This window comes from Pristiophorus japonicus, chromosome 4 (assembly GCF_044704955.1).
Source record: "Pristiophorus japonicus isolate sPriJap1 chromosome 4, sPriJap1.hap1, whole genome shotgun sequence".
NCBI lineage: Eukaryota > Metazoa > Chordata > Chondrichthyes > Pristiophoridae > Pristiophorus > Pristiophorus japonicus.
The window spans coordinates 246,702,680-246,718,898 of NC_091980.1; the positions used below are offsets into that span (position 1 = coordinate 246,702,680).

Below are 16,219 nucleotides of genomic sequence, written 5' to 3' on the forward strand. Positions count from 1 at the left end.
TTATTATTTTTGATACCGAGATCAGTGCCTATGCATTACACAGTGCCTTGAGGCATTGTTTCGGTTATTCTATTTGGAGGACAAAGAGGTACTTTGCAAAGAGATTTAGATAGGTGCAAAGAGATTTAGATAGATTAAGCGAATGGGCTAAGGTTTGGCAGATGGAATACAATGTCGGAAAATGTGAGGTCATCCACCTTGGAAAAAAAAACAGTAAAAGAGAATATTATTTGAATGGGGAGAAATTACAACATGCTGCGGTGCAGAGGGACCTGGGGGTCCTTGTGCATGAACCCCAAAAAGTTAGTTTGCAGGTGCAGCAGGTAATCAGGAAGGCGAATGGAATGTTGGTCTTCATTGTGAGAGGGATGGAGTACAAAAGCAGGGAGGTCCTGCTGCAACTGTATAGGGTATTGTTGAGGCCGCACCTGGAGTGCTGCGTGCAGTTTTGGTCACCTTACTTAAAGAAGGATATACTAGCCTTGGAGGAGGTACAGAGACGATTCACTAGGCTGATTCCGGAGATGAGGGGGTTACCTTATGATGATAGATTGAGTAGACTGGGTCTTTACTCGGAGTTCAGAAGGATGAGGGATGATCTTATAGAAACATTTAAAATAATGAAAGGGATAGACAAGATCCCTTTCATTATTTTAAATGTTTCTATAAGAGGTTGTTTCCACTGGTCGGGGAGACTAGAACTAGGGGGCACAGCCTCAAAATACGGGGGAGCCAATTTAAAACCGAGTCGAGAAGGAATTTCTTCTCCCAGAGTGTTGTGAATCTGTGGAATTCTCTGCCCAAGGAAGTAGTTGAGGCTAGCTCATTGAATGTATTCAAATCACAGATAGATAGATTTTTAACCAATAATGGAATTAAGGGTTATGGGGAGCGGGCGGGTAAGTGGAGCGGAGTCCACAGCCAGATCAGCCATGATCTTTTTGAGTGGCGGAGCACGCTTGAGGGGCTAGATGGCCTACTCCTGTTCCTAATTCTTATGTTCTTATGCAATAAATATATTGTGGTTCTCTCAAGTTATATGGGCTTCTGTTGTACCTTAGAATTCAAGTCACGTATCTGGGGAAATGGTTTTATGCAATAAACGATATGTGCTTTTGGCTATTACTGTTCAATTGACGAACAAAACCAGCTCAATTTTCCCCAGTGATCTGTGCTGTTTTTGGAGCAGTCTGCTTTTTTTGGCCTAAGTTTAAAAAAAAAACAGTTTCCCAATTAATTTGCACCAGTTAGTTAAGATTTTTTTCTTAAGGTACATTTTTTTTTTTTTTTTTTTTTACAGCCAAAGGGGGCGTAACCTGCCACCCGTGCCAATTCTGGCCATTTAGGCAAGTTTGGCCAGCTGAGAGTTACTCCAGTTCTTCTTTGGCCTCTGCAGAAAAATCTTCTGAAAAGAAATCGTCGCAGGTAAGGACACCGGCGCAGGAAGTGCAGCAGATGCCCAGACAGCAGCAGCAGCAGGAAAGGTAGGAGAGAGGGGTGTGGGGGGGGTGGAAAGAGAGAGGTGGGGAGAGGGAGAGGGGGGGGTGGGGGGAAGCCTTTTTGGTGTAGTTAGGTGCAGGGACCAGGAGGGAAGAGACCATTCGGCCTGGGATAGGGGTGAAGGGCGGGACCCACAAAGCACTTGGGGTGGGGAAGCTGGAGCTGGACCAACACCGGCAAGGGCCTGGGGGGGGGCGGGGGAGAGGAGAGAGAGCTGGACCTGCAAAGCCACTCGAGGCTGGACCGGCACGGTGCTGGCTAGGGAAGCAGACCGGCAAGCCCTTTGGTCAGGGCTAGGCACGGGGGAGCTGGACTGGCAAAGCACTCGGGGCTGGGGGTGGCGGGGGAGCAGGACCGTCAACAGCAAGGGTCGGGTTAGGGGAGCAGACCGGCAAGTCCTTCGGACAGGGCTAGGGGTGAGACCGGCACCGGCAGGGCACTCGGGGCGAGGGTCAGACGGGGGAAGCAGATCAGGAGGCCCTTCAATCTGAAATAGGGGCAGGGATTGGCACCGGCATCGGGAGAGGTTGGAACCTTTAATAATTGGAGGCAAGTTGCTGCAATATATTTTAATGTGTTTTTAAGTTGATGCAATGTGTTTTAATGTGCCCAAAGGGGAAACTTAGAACATTTTTTTTTGCCGTATTTGGGCCCTAAAAAAAAAAACAGGCGCAGCTCTTCAAGTACGCCAAAAAAAGCTTTGGGGAAAATTGAGCCCAACATTTTGGGGATTGCTTTGTTGGAAAGGGAGCCATTTTACTTTATAAAAAAAAAGTACATTGACTCTTCCTTTTTAAAGGTGCAAAGAGAAATAATCAAAGTTACATCATTAAGGCGTGCAAAATCATTGTATGGCATACTAGTTATGATAACTATGCTACTTTAGAAACAGTAACTTAGCATTATTAGTACTTGAACACCATATTAACTTGTTCATGACTTTGCAGTGCACGACAAATGCAAATAGCAGAAAATAAATACTTGCCTTGTGGCAAAATACTATCTGCATTCTGAAGTTCGGAATGAATGTAAATACAATAAAAATGTGCTGGAGCAGCACTGTGCTTTAAGAACATAAGAAATAGGAACAGGAGTAGGCCATATGGCCCCTCGAGCCTGCTCTGCCATTCAATAAGATCATGGACTCAGCTCCACTTCCCTGCCCGCTCCCCATAAACCCTTATCGTTTAAGAAACTGTCTATTTACTGTTAACTATATATAAAATGGAATCTGGTCCAATGTACTTACGCAGTAAATCCATTGATCATATTAGCATATTTCAGTATGACTAGGTCTAACCAGCCACAGCGTCTCTTCCTGCCTGTAGTTACACCCACTTCATTGCCTCGAGATTGTAGCAGTTCACCGATTTCCTGAAATGTTCCAGTTCAATTTCAGCAACTGACACATGAAGGAAGCTTAATCTTGGTATACAGTAGTACTTACATTTATAATGCAACTTCATTTAAAAAATATGTACATACAAATAGAATTATTTAGAACAAATACTGGACTATCCAAATATTACTGCCATAATGTCTGCCTAATATTAAACAACAGATTATAGATAACACCAATACCAATTCAGACAATTATGGGAAAGATTTTATTAGACTTCCACTGGAACATATGAAATAATATCCATCTCCATACTATCTTTATTTATTTTCTTACTTTTAGGTAAAATTAGATTTATTGGCAGAGTACAAGATCAGAATTTCCTATGGAAGAGCTGGTAGGCTGGATTTTCTGCTGCTCCTCTGCTGGTGTAGCAATGTAATTTTGGCAGGTGGGGGCCGTGGTATATATCATTCCCGATTGCCAGCGGCAGTAATGCTGGGCACCTGCCCGCTGTCCAGCAAAAGCATGCGATTTGACATCACATCATGATTTTGGCTCCGATTGCCTGATGTTAGGGATGCCTGTGAAATAGGCGTTCCCCGTTGTAATGGTGCTTTGAGTAAACAGGACGTTGTTACTAATTAAGGCTGCAACTACAGAGAGCTGCTGTATGGAACCCCAAATTCTTTTAAAATTTTTTTTTTTTGCACTTTTTTTCAGGGAAGTCAATCTGGTAGCCAAGTAGAAGGTCCTGTAGTGGAATTGTAAATATTTCTAAGCATCCCCCACTCCCCTCTGGAGATTTCTGCAGAGGGATGGTTTCCCCTCCCCCCCAGATATTCTCCTATTCTTGGCTGCAATGGAAGATAGAAAGTGAACAACAGAGTGAAAGGCTTCTAGGCTGGGCTCAATTTGCATTATGGGAGACTTCAACTTTCCTTGTATTAAATGATGTGATGGGGAAGCATGTAGTTTAGCAGGGAGAGTAGCTGAGATTTTGCAGACACCTTCAATGATTGTTTCCTTACACAGCATGTTGGTGAGGCAACTGGGGGTAAACAACTTCAATGGCCCAGAAATTGCTGCCTCGCCGGGTCCGTACAAAGTGTGCATGCACCCAGCGAGGCCTCGCAAAAGCCAATTCTTGCATGCGCCAAGAACCAGCTTTTTGGATGTGTCAAAATTTCTCCGTACAGAATCTACGCATCCCTGGGAGAAGGACATCCGTGGGGCAGAGATTGGGCTATTTGCTCAACTCTTGCCCAGCGAATGTCCTTCAAACTTTTACATCTGGTAAAGGCAGGCAGAGAGTCTACTTTTACCAGTGTAACACTAACATAAAAATTTAATTTAAACACTCATTTTTCTATTAAAAAACCCTGTCCATTAAGGTAAGTTTATTTTTAACCCTATTAAAATAATTCCAAAAAATATTTTTTTTTCTAAAATATTCAATTACATTTAATTTCAATTAATTTTAAATATGTGAAGAGTTTTATTTATTTATTATGCTATGTTTTGATGATTTAGGGGGTTTTCTCATTGATAGTAATGGGAGCCCATACAAACAGAGCTCCCATGTTTACATACGTACGTGAAAGACATCTCCCTATATGCTGCGCAGCGAATCTAGGCCTCCGACTAGAATCCTACTACGTTCCTCTGGGACCACCAGATACTTTCATAGATTTTTTGGGGGTCAGAGATGTTCATACGAAGGAAGCCTCCGATCGCAATTTTCGCCCCTATATGTTTTTTTTTAGCAGTGACGCTAGTTCTGTATCAAACCTCCATGCTGGAGAAACACTTGGCCAGCTCTGATCATAATATAATTAGGTTTAGACATATTGGCCAATCCAAGGCTGCAACCAATCTAATGCTGGTATCAGATTTTAAGAGGGCTAACTTTACAAAAATGGCTGAAGATCTGCCACAAATTGACTGGGCAACGCTCCTAGATAGGCAATCAAGTACCAAGGACAAATGAGTTCTATTTAAAACCACTCACAGACAGAATGAAACTATGTATGTCCCAAAAGGATACATGGCAAAACAAAACCATTATGGATAACAAGGAATGTACAGAGGCAAATTTGATTGACAGAAGATATTCTACACACTTAAGGCATATCACTCACAGGAGAAGAGGAAAAAGTATCATATGCAATCATAGGAGGCAGAAACAGCCGTAAGATTAGCCAAGAGATATCTGGAGAAGAAGATGGTGCATAATTGTAGTTGGACTAGCACCAGATAAGGCCACTAAAGGATACTGCAGGGCAGACTCGAACTGATTCTCAGGTTATAGCAGAGTTGCTAATGTGTTATTTCACATCAATCTATACTCCTGTAGATGATGCTTATATTCCAGATGAGGAGTGCTCAGTATTGAATAGCACTATTATTAAAATAGATAGTATGGTCATCTTGGATAGATTAGGAAAGCTCAAAATCGATAGACTCCAGGTCCAGATAATATCCATCCAAGGGTAATTAAAGAGATGGGACACAGCTGCTCTGTGAGCCTCTCCCCCGCATCTTCAATAGTTCAATAGAGTCAGGGATAGTTCCGTTAGACTGGAAGTTAGCTCACGTAGTTCCTATTTTCAACAAAAGGGAACAAATCAGAGCCAGGAAACTACAGGCCTATCAGCCCGACATCCACTATTGGGAAGATGCTCAAAGGGATCTTAAGAAATGCCCTTTATGCACTGGGAAAGGAAAGGAACCATTAGAAATTCACAACACAGCTTCCGAAAAAAACAGGACCACCAGGTACATTTGTAGAGAAATTTCAGGTCGGAGGCATTCGTCCGAAGGAAGCCTCAGAATGGAATTTCAGGGCCATTAATCTTCCTTCACATTGCTGCACTACTACAATCATAAGTCCAACCATGGGTGAATCTCCATCAGGCATTCACCCTTGCTCATGCAGGATAGTTGACCTTGGAAAATACATTGGCATCAGCTGCTTCCTCAGTCACACCAGATACCACCAAGGTAGTCTGCCTAGCCAAGCCCCTGAATTGTATGGAACATGTTCACAGGTTAGGCTACAATTAGGGCATATGTTAGTTTATCATAAAGGGAGGTAGGGGATACAAAAATGCAGTTCAATTCCATACCACTCTTGCGCATCGCCTAGCTCTAGCTCAAAAGCAGTATTAACAGGGAATAGTTATATAGGAATAGTTCCAATAGATGTGTATAGCTGTGTTTTTTAAAAAATATTAAATATAATGAATAAGAGGGTCCAAGCTGGTTCAGAGTTGGTACTCCAACATGCAATACCATGGAGTGCCAGAATTTTCACTTGTGGTTTTCTTATTCAGTGAATTCTAATTTTGGCTGCATTTTTGGAAGAGAACAAACCAGAGGCTCAGTGATTTGAGAGAGAGGGAAAGAGAGAGCATACAAGAGAGAGAGAGAGAGAGAGAGAGAGAGAGAGAGAGAGAGAGAGAGAGAGAGAGAGAGAAAATAAATATGAAAAATTCATTGTAGGCAACTCATCCAAATTTATTAACAATTGTCTAAAGAGTTGCATTGGCACAGTCACTGGAACAGGTAGAAGTAAAGTATATTTGTTATACAACTTTAACTGCTTCAAATGAGCAATCTTTCAAATCAATTATAGTGCAAAATGCTGACTTACATTTACTTGTTCAGTTGGGAAGGCTCCAATACCCACTCTCGTGGTATAGGCTTTGACAACACCATATACCGCTCCAACGTTTGATGGAGGAATACCCAGCCCTGTGCATACACTTCCAGCAGTGCAGTTTGATGATGTCACAAATGGATAAGTTCCTTTAAATAGAAAAAATAAATTCAGTTGCTGGAAAAATCTCTCATCACGCTTAATAAATAATTGAATTTCCAGGATGCTGATCTAAAAAATTAAGAAAAGGCATAAGTTACATATTCATACTGTCAAAAGTTTTCTTTTGCTCAAATCAGCAATAAACAATTGCACGTTTGACTTTAATGAACCACTAAACACCTATTGGCCAAATACAAGTTAATGAAGGTTCAAGCAATTAAACCTATCATCCTTGAAAAAAAAGACTGAGCGCAGACAAGATACATGTCTTCGAAGTAATTAAAAGGTTTGGATAACAAGCATCGGACTAAAGGAGGCGCCCACCCAACCTACGAGAGAACATTATCACCTAGCCATTGCAGAGGGCGGCGCGAGCCGTCCTTGCAGGATGACGGAATCAAGGAGGGAGACTGGATCGATGTCAGAGTGCAGGTAGCTGATTGGAGCATGGACGAGACCAGCGGCGGGGTCGGGACCCAGGTGAAGGAGGAGTGGAGAGGCCCGGATATAGAGACCGGCGGCGACGTGGGGCGGAGGTTGGGACTGATGGCGATCGGAGGCGGCGAGGAGCGGAGGTCGGGACTGATGGCGATCGGAGGCAGCGAGGAGCGGAGGTCGGGACTGATGGCGATCGGAGGCAGCGAGGAGCAGAGGTCGGGACTGGCGCGGAGCAGCGATCGGAGGCAGCGTGGAGCGGAGGTCGGGACTGATGGCGATCGGAGGCGGCGAGGAGCGGAGGTCGGGACTGATGGCGATCGGAGGCAGCGAGGAGCGGAGGTCGGGACTGACGGCGATCGGAGGCGGCGAGGAGCGGAGGTCGGGACTGACGGCGATCGGAGGCGGCGAGGAGCGGAGGTCGGGACTGACGGCGATCGGAGGCGGCGAGGAGCGGAGGTCGGGACTGATGGCGATCGGAGGCGGCGAGGAGCGGAGGTCGGGACTGGCGCGGAACAGCGATCGGAGGCAGCGTGGAGCGGAGGTCGGGACTGATGGCGATCGGAGACGGCGATCGGAGGCGGCGTGGAGCGGAGGTCGGGACTGGCGCGGAACAGCGATCGGAGGCGGCGAGGAGCGGAGGTCGGGACTGATGGCGATCGGAGACGTCGAGGAGCGGAGGTCGGGACTGACGGCGATCGGAGGCGGCGAGGAGCGGAGGTCGGGACTGACGGCGATCGGAGGCAGCGAGGAGCGGAGGTCGGGACTGATGGCGATCGGAGGCGGCGAGGAGCGGAGGTCGGGACTGATGGCGATCGGAGGCAGCGAGGAGCGGAGGTCGGGACTGATGGCGATCGGAGGCGGCGAGGAGCGGAGGTCGGGACTGGCGGAGAGCGGAGGCGGCGAGGAGCGGAGGTTGGGACTGGCGGAGAGCGGAGGCGGCGAGGAGCGGAGGTCGGGACTGGCGGAGAGCGGAGGCGGCGAGGAGCGGAGGTCGGGACTGACGGCGATCGGAGGCGGCGAGGAGCGGAGGTCGGGACTGGCGGAGAGCGGAGGCGGCGAGGAGCGGAGGTCGGGACTGACGGCGATCGGAGGCAGCGAGGAGCGGAGGTCGGGACTGACGGCGATCGGAGGCGGCGAGGAGCGGAGGTCGGGACTGACGGCGATCGGAGGCGGCGAGGAGCGGAGGTCGGGACTGATGGCGATCGGAGGCGGCGAGGAGCGGAGGTCGGGACTGACAGCGATCGGAGGCAGCGAGGAGCGGAGGTCGGGACTGATGGCGATCGGAGGCAGCGATCGGAGGCGGCGAGGAGCGGAGGTCGGGACTGACGGCGATCGGAGGCAGCGAGGAGCGGAGGTCGGGACTGACGGCGATCGGAGGCGGCGAGGAGCGGAGGTCGGGACTGACGGCGATCGGAGACGGCGAGGAGCGGAGGTCGGGACTGATGGCGATCGGAGGCAGCGATCGGAGGCGGCGAGGAGCGGAGGTCGGGACTGATGGCGATCGGAGGCAGCGAGGAGCGGAGGTCGGGACTGACGGCGATCGGAGGCGGCGAGGAGCGGAGGTCGGGACTGACGGCGATCGGAGGCGGCGAGGAGCGGAGGTCGGGACTGACGGCGATCGGAGGCAGCGAGGAGCGGAGGTCGGGACTGACGGCGATCGGAGGCGGCGTGGAGCGGAGGTCGGGACTGGCGGAGAGCAGCGATCGGAGGTCGGGACTGGCGGCGATCGGAGGCAGCGATCGGAGGCGACGTGGAACAGAGGTCGGGACCGGCGGGGAGCGGCGATCGGAAATGGTTAACAGTGAATGAACGACGAGGTCAGGACCCAGGAGTGGTGAGGTCAGGGCCCAGATGCGGAGCACGATCGCGATCCAGGAGGTGGGAGATCGGGGCCCAGATGCGGAGCACGATCGGGGCCTAGATGCAGAGCGGTCGGAGCCCAGGAGGTGGGAGGTCGGGGCCCAGGAGCGGCGCCGCGTGTATCTGCAATGGGGCCCAGGGACGGTGCAACACAGGCTAACTGCAAGGCAGTGAGGCCCACACTGTGTCCTATGAATCCCAGGGACAGTAGGAATGTGTGTGTGTACCAATCTCGTGCAGCGGAGCTTGGTCTCCAGTCGTCTTGGATCACCTTGCCACTGGACCAAGACCTTGCTGTCTAGCCCGTGTGGTGGCCGGTGTGCAACGGCCACCCCACGTTAAAAGAATTGACGCACAGTCATCTTCCACCCATCAAAATGAAGTTCGGGACCTGGAACGTCAGGTCCCTCAGGGAAATACCCAAGAACTCATTTTTTTGGCGTGGAAGCAGGTCATCCTCAACTCCGAGGGACTACCTAATTCTATACTATACTAAAGGACACGAGCACAAAACTCACAAGCCTTAAGATTAGAGATTCCCCCCACCGCAGATGGATTTGTGGAAAAACTTCCAGCGATAGTAGTTTACTCGAGATCAAATGGAACCCTTATAAAAGGAGCTACATCCGTATCTCTTGAGAAATGGAATTGATAATACAGGTAATAGACATATTTAACACTGCTTGATATTTTTAAAGGAGAATTTGGGGAAGGAAATTAGTGTTCCATAAGGTAGGGATCAACAGATAATGAGAGAGAAGTCATGATGCAGTAACCATACATGGACTCTATGTAGTGGACTTGATGGGCTGAATGCCCTTTTTTGCTCTGTATTTTCTTATGTGGTAGGGTGCCACCTAGTGACGAAACTCCATGCCAAAGAGAGGCTAATTCTATAGATTGCTCAACATTGCTACCTTCAAGTTTGCAAGGCATGAACGTGCAACAGGGACATCATTTGACTACAAAGTTTAAAATATTTTTTAAAAATGATGTAACTATTTGTACTGCACTTTTCTTTGACAGACAGGCATCCGTCCAGCACCATCCCCCACTGCCCGAACTGCACTTTTTTGACTGACAGGCAACATGCCCTGCCCCCTATCAAGCTCCGGCCCCCTGTCCCCTCCCAGGCCCTGAATCATTCCCTCCACGTGATGCTGAGAAGCAGGGCCAGATACCCGAGACTCTGCTGATTCCCTCGCCTACTTGCAGGACTCGTTCCCTCGGGCATGGGCCCGAGAGCGGCTGCTGGTGATCAGATAGCGGCTGTCCTGGCCCCGAGAGTGAGAGAGGGGCAGAGGCGGGGCGGAAAAGAGAGAGAAAGAGAGAGAGAGAGAGAGAGAGAGAGAGAGAGAGAGAGAGAGAGAGAGAGAGAGAGAGAGAGAGAGAGAGTATGGGAGAGAGAGTATGGGAGAGAGAGAGAGAGAGTATGGGAGAGAGAGAGAGAGAGACACACACACATTGTGAGAGAGAGAGAGAGAGAGAGAGAGAGAGAGAGAGAGAGAGAGAGAGAGAGAGAGGGAACTGTGGAAAGTGAGAGTATGGGAGAGAGCGAGAGAGACAGACAGACAGAGTGGGAAAGAGAGTGTCATGTATGTACATGCTGTTTGTAGCCACCAGATGGTGTTATTGTTGGAGGCCACTGAGCAGCATGCATACGGTGCTGCTCTGGTATAAAAGGCCAGCCATTTTGAGAGTCAGGCACTTTTGGGCCTAAATAAAGCAGAGCCAAGGTTGTAACTTGCTTAGTTAAACAGTACTCACTCAGTTTGAACCTTTATTGCAGACATAACATTTGGAGACGAGAAACCTTTGTTTGCAAAATGAGCACGGTTGGATTTTGAGAGCGATTCGTGGAGGGAGAAGACTGGGCAGACTTTGTGAGCTGTTTGAACCAGTACTTTGTGGCCAACAAAATTAAGGGGGTCAACGATGCAGATTGGCGCCGGGCCGTGTTCCTCACTGTGTGCGGTTCAAAGATCTACGGTCTGATAAGAATCTACTCATGCCTAGTGATCCAACAGGGAAAAAGTATGAGGAGTTGGGTACATTGGTATGGGAGCACCTCAAGCCAGATGACGGCATCATCTTGAGTAACAGGTTTTATACACACGTTCGATCGGAGGGCCAGAGCGTGGCGGAATTCGTTGCCGACCTGAGACGTCTAGCGGGACTGTGCAAGTTCGGGACGGTGTTGGCAGACATGCTGCAGGACTTCTTCGTTATCGGTATCAACCACGAGGTGATCCTGCACAAACTTCTGGCGGTGGAGGAGTTGAATTTAAAAAGGGCCACCCAGATCGCTCAATCATGTATGACGACGGATAGGAGTTTAAAGCAAATAGCGGTGAAGAACCGAACCTCGGTAAGTGCTGTAAATGTGATTGATTTGGCGTTCGGCAGAGTGGTACATGGTAGGACCTATCCGGTTGCAGTGCCGATTTAAGCAATATAGTTGCAAAGGCTGTCTGAGAGTGGGGCATTTCTAGCGCAAGTGTCCGCTGATGAGCAAGCGAGCTGCGACACACCAGGAGGAGGATGAGAGTCAAACTAGCGTAGATCCGGATATGCAATCCGAGATGCCAGAGGAAGAAGTGTATGGACTGTACTCTTTCATAACCAAGAGTAAACCAATTTTGATTAATGTGAAGTTTAATGGGATACTGGTATCGATGGAACTGGACACAGGGGCGAGTCAATCGATCGTGAACGAGAGGGCATTTAATAAGCTGTGGGATACTAAGACTGAGGCCCAGGCTGAGACCAAGCTGTGCACGTACACCAAAGAACTGATAAAAGGTAATTGACCGTGCACAAATGAACGTGTCGTATAATGGTGCGGTTCAGGAGTTACCGCTGTGGATTGTTCCAGGCAATGGCCCAATGCTGCTCGGCAGGAGCTGGTTGGAGAAAATCAGATGCGAATGGAATGACATAAGGGCGTTGTCGTCGGAGGAAGATACATGTGCCCAAGTATTGAGCAAGTTCCCCTCGCTGTTTGAATCGGGTATCGGCAACTTCAGGGGAGCCAAGGTGCAGATCCACGTGGACTCAGATGCAAGACCCGTCCATCATAAAGCTCGGGCAGTTCCGTATATGTTGTTAAGCGCAAGGCCCATACTTTCATATGCCTCAGTGAATACATTGACTATATTCTGGAGTTCAGCCTCAGAATGTGTGCAAATGCAGGTATTGTTCGCGTACTGCAGCTCAACGAGAGGTTGGGGTGATCTTGGATCTGGCCTGGAGGCGGTGTAGGTTAAACAGCTTCCCACTGGTTCTGTAGTTTGGTTCCACTCCAGCGGGGAGCTTGTTGATTGTGAGGTGAAGCATAATGGCGAGGAAGATTGAGAAGAGGGTTGGAGCGATGACGCAGCCCTATTTGATCCCGGTCCGGACGTGAATTGGGTCTGTAATGGATCCTTTGGTAAGGATCACGGCCTTCATGTTGTCGTGAAGCAGGCGAAGGATGTTGACAAACATTTGGGGGCATCCGAAATGGAGGAGGACACTCCATAGACCCTCACAGTTGACAGTGTCAAATGCCTTTGTAAGATCGAAGAAAGCCATATACAAGGGCTGGCGCTGCTTCCTGCATTTTTCCTACAGCTGTTGCGCTGCAAAGATCATGTCCGTTTTGCCCCGTAGGGGATGAAATCCGCACTGTGATTCTGGAAGGAGCTCCTCGGCCACAGGGAGAAGATGGTTGAGGAGAACTCTAGCGACAACTTTCCCAGTGGCTGATAGCAGGGAGATTCCCCTGTAGTTGCCGCAGTCGGACTTGCCCCTTTTTAAAAAATGGTCACAATCACGGCTTCTCTGAGATCTCCCGGCATGCTCTCCTCCCTCCAGATGAGAGATGAGGTCATGTATCGGCGCCAACAGTGCCTCTCCGCCATACTTTAGCGCCTCGGCAGGGATTCAATCCGTACCCGTAGCCTTGTTATTCTTGAGCTGTTTTATGGCTTTGCCTACCTCTTGCAAGATTGGAGTTTCACCGAGTTGGTGATGGGTCGCATGCTGCGGGAGTCGAGAACACTCAAGTCAAAGGCAGAGTCTTGATTGAGGAGATCGTCAAAGTGCTCCTTCCATCGGACCCCGACAGCCTCTGTGTCCTTGATGAATGTTTCCCTGTTCTTGGCCAGGAATGGGGTGGGGCCTTGGGAGTTTGGACCGCAGGTGGCCTTGACTGCAATGAAGAATCCTCACATATCGTGGCTGTCGGCCAGTTGTTGTATCTCCTGTGCTTTCTCCATCCACCACCTGTTCTTTAGGTCCTGGGTTTTCTGTTGGACCCAAGCCTTGAGCCGTCTGTAATGTTGTTTTGCAGCTCCCGAGTTGGGTTGTTGCTCGAGGCTCAGAAATGCTTTGCGCTTGCGATCTATTAGTTCTTCAATCTCCTGATCATTTTCATCAAACCAATCCTGATGTTTTCTGGTTGAGTGACAAAGTGTCTCTTCACAGACACTGGTTATAGAGGCCTGGAGGGCAGACCAAGCGCTGTGGGCATTCAGCATCTCAGGGTCACCAAGGCACACCAGATTAGCTGTGAGGTGCTGGCTGTAAAGGGCTCTCTTAGCTGGGTCTCTCATTAACTTTTTTGCGGCATTGCTTCTGCTGTCCCCTCTACTTTGGGGCAATGTTAATGTTGATGATGGATTGGATTAGGCGGTGGTCTGTCCAGCAGTCGTCAGCTCCTGTCATGGCGAGGGTGATGCGCACATCCTTGCGATCGCTGGCTCGGATAATGACATAGTCAAGCAGATGCCTATGTTTGGAGTGAGGGTGTTACCACGATGCCTTGTATTTGTCCCTCTGGCGGAACAGGGTGTTGGTGATGAGTTCATGTTCTAGACATTTTGTCAGGAGTAGGGTACCACTGGAGTTAGCTTTCCCTACCCCCTCTCTGCCAATCACACCTCCCCAGAGGGCTGTGTCTTTGCCGACCCTGGCATTAAAATCACCAAGGAGGATCAATTTGTCACCCGTGGGGACGCGGGACAAGGATGTCTCGAGGTTGGAATAAAAACCCTCTTTAGCCTCATCCGTTGCATTGAGTGTAGGGGCGTACGCACTGATGATTGTGGTGCATTGGTTCCGGGATAGGATGAGACGAAGAGTCATGAGGCGTTCGTTAACCCCGCAGGGGGAGTCTTTGAGGTGGTCAACCAGCTCATTCTTGACGGCAAAGCCGACTCCATGAAGGCGGCGTTCTTCTTCTAGTTTTCCTTTCCAGAAAAAGGAATAACCCCCACCATGTTCCTTCAACTGACCTTCCCCTGCCTGCCGGGTCTCACTTGGGCGGCGATGTCAATGTCAAAGTCAAAACATCTGAGTCCATGAGGGTCCTGACGTTCCAGGTCCCGAACTTTGTATTGACGAAGTGGAAGATGCCTGTGCGTGAGTTCTTTCAACGTGGGGTGGCCGCTGCACACCGGCAACCACAAGGTCTTGGTCCAGTGGCACGGGGGTCCAATACAACTGGAGACCAGGCACAGCTGTATAAGCCTAATTGCCTATGGCAAAGCGTTGGCCGCAAGCTCGGCGCCGAGTAGCGCCATTGATGGTAGATGGCCCGAGGCTTGGTTGGGGGGGGGGGGTCAGGCATTGGGAAGGTCACTTTACTTCCAAAGTTATTTTAAGAGTTAAAAGTTGATAAAAATTCCCAATTTGTTTAAAAAGTTTCGAAGAGTTGTTAAAAAGTCTAAGATGTAGATCAATAACAGGTTAGAAAATTTTCCCCAATTGTTTAAAAATTTAAGATTGATCGAATTTAAAAAAAAAAAGGAATTAAAAGTCGATTAAAAGTTTAAAGTGCAGGGGTCCCTCCGGGCAGAGTTAGAAACGCGGCGAGTGCAGGGGTCCCTTCAGCCAGAGACAGAAGCGGGCCGGTGCAGGGCCCACACAGCAGGGCACCGAGCGACACCGAGCCGGTCGGGGCTGCTACCCTCACTCTCCTTGGCACGTTGTCCGTTTTCCTTGGTGTGTGTGTCCCGGGCTCGGGGCTCTGCTGTGTGTGTCCCGGGCAGTGTCAGGTCAGGCCCGGTTCCCCGGGCGGTCCCGGTTTCCCGCTGTGTTTCCCAGGTGGTGCCGGGCTCGGTCCCCAGGGGTGCTCCTCCTCACAACGTGGAGCCTCGCTAGACAGCTCGTGTTGCAAGCCTCAAACAGGAGTCGCAAGTCGGTGCAAGGTCCCTTCGGCCCGGGATAGAAGTGGGCCGGCGTGGGGTCCCTTTGCCCCGGGATAGAAGCGGGTCGGTGCGGGGTCCCTGGGTATGCACTCACAATTAGAAGATTGTAGGTAACTGAGTCAACAAGGTTACCACGATCACGCAACTGTGTCACGCGAGATTTCTGTTAATGATTCTGTATATGGCAAGGTCATGGTCAAGGAGGGCAACAGAGTATTTGTTTTTAAGCTCAGGAATGGGCAAACTTGCAGGAAACACATGGATGAAACAAAGCTGAGGCACACAGACGAGCCATAGCAGTCGGACGATATAAAAACCGTCGACGACCAACCAACCTACCAGCAGCCTTCAGTGAACTCAAGGGTCATCAGTGAACCCGGAATTTCCATCACGGAATTGTTCAATAAAAATGGACTTGAAATTCCTGACATGGCCACTGCCACCCCCAACAAGTCAGCCATCCAGCCACAACAGACTCCACACACTCACCCAAGGCCGGAATCGAACGGAGACGGTCAACCTGGGAGCGTAAAGCACTGGACCATCTCAACCTGTGAAAGACTGTGATAAGATCTCAGAGGAGGGTATTGTCATGTATATACATGCTGTTTGTAGCCAACAGATGCTGCCATTGTTGGAGGCCACTGAGCAGCAAGGACATGGTGCTGCTCGGGTATAAAAGGCCAGCCATTTTAAGAGTCAGGTACTTTTGGACCTAAATAAAGCAGAGCCAAGGTTGTATCTTGCTTAGTTTGAACTTTTATTGCATACATGAGACACACTGCCGGGGGGGGGGGGGGGGGAAGAGAGAGGGCGAGAGAGAGGGCGAGAGAGAGGGCGAGAGGGCGAGAGAGAGGGCGAGAGGAGAGGCGAGAGAGAGCGAGAGAGAGCGAGAGAGAGCGAGAGAGGGCGAGAGAGAGAGAGAGAGAGGGCGAGAGAGAGGGCGAGAGAGAGGGCGAGAGAGAGGGCGAGAGAGAGGGCGAGAGAGAGGGCGAGAGAGAGGGCGAGAGAGAGGGCGAGAGAGAGGGCGAGAGAGAGGGCGAGAGAGAGGGCGAGAGAGAGGGCGAG

General features: G+C 49.7%; 1 protein-coding gene across 1 annotated transcript in view; it reads right to left on the minus strand.

The window, feature by feature from the left end:
• LOC139263346 (adenylosuccinate synthetase isozyme 1 A-like) overlaps positions 1–16,219 on the minus strand; it is a 66,605-nt gene that overhangs the window by 15,724 nt on the left and 34,662 nt on the right. The window contains exons 9-10 of the mRNA XM_070879266.1: positions 6,495–6,649; positions 2,750–2,874 (exon numbers count right to left, since the gene is read on the minus strand). Of these exons, the coding sequence (XP_070735367.1) occupies positions 2,750–2,874; positions 6,495–6,649 (280 nt within the window). The remainder of the gene's footprint in view (positions 1–2,749; positions 2,875–6,494; positions 6,650–16,219) is intronic.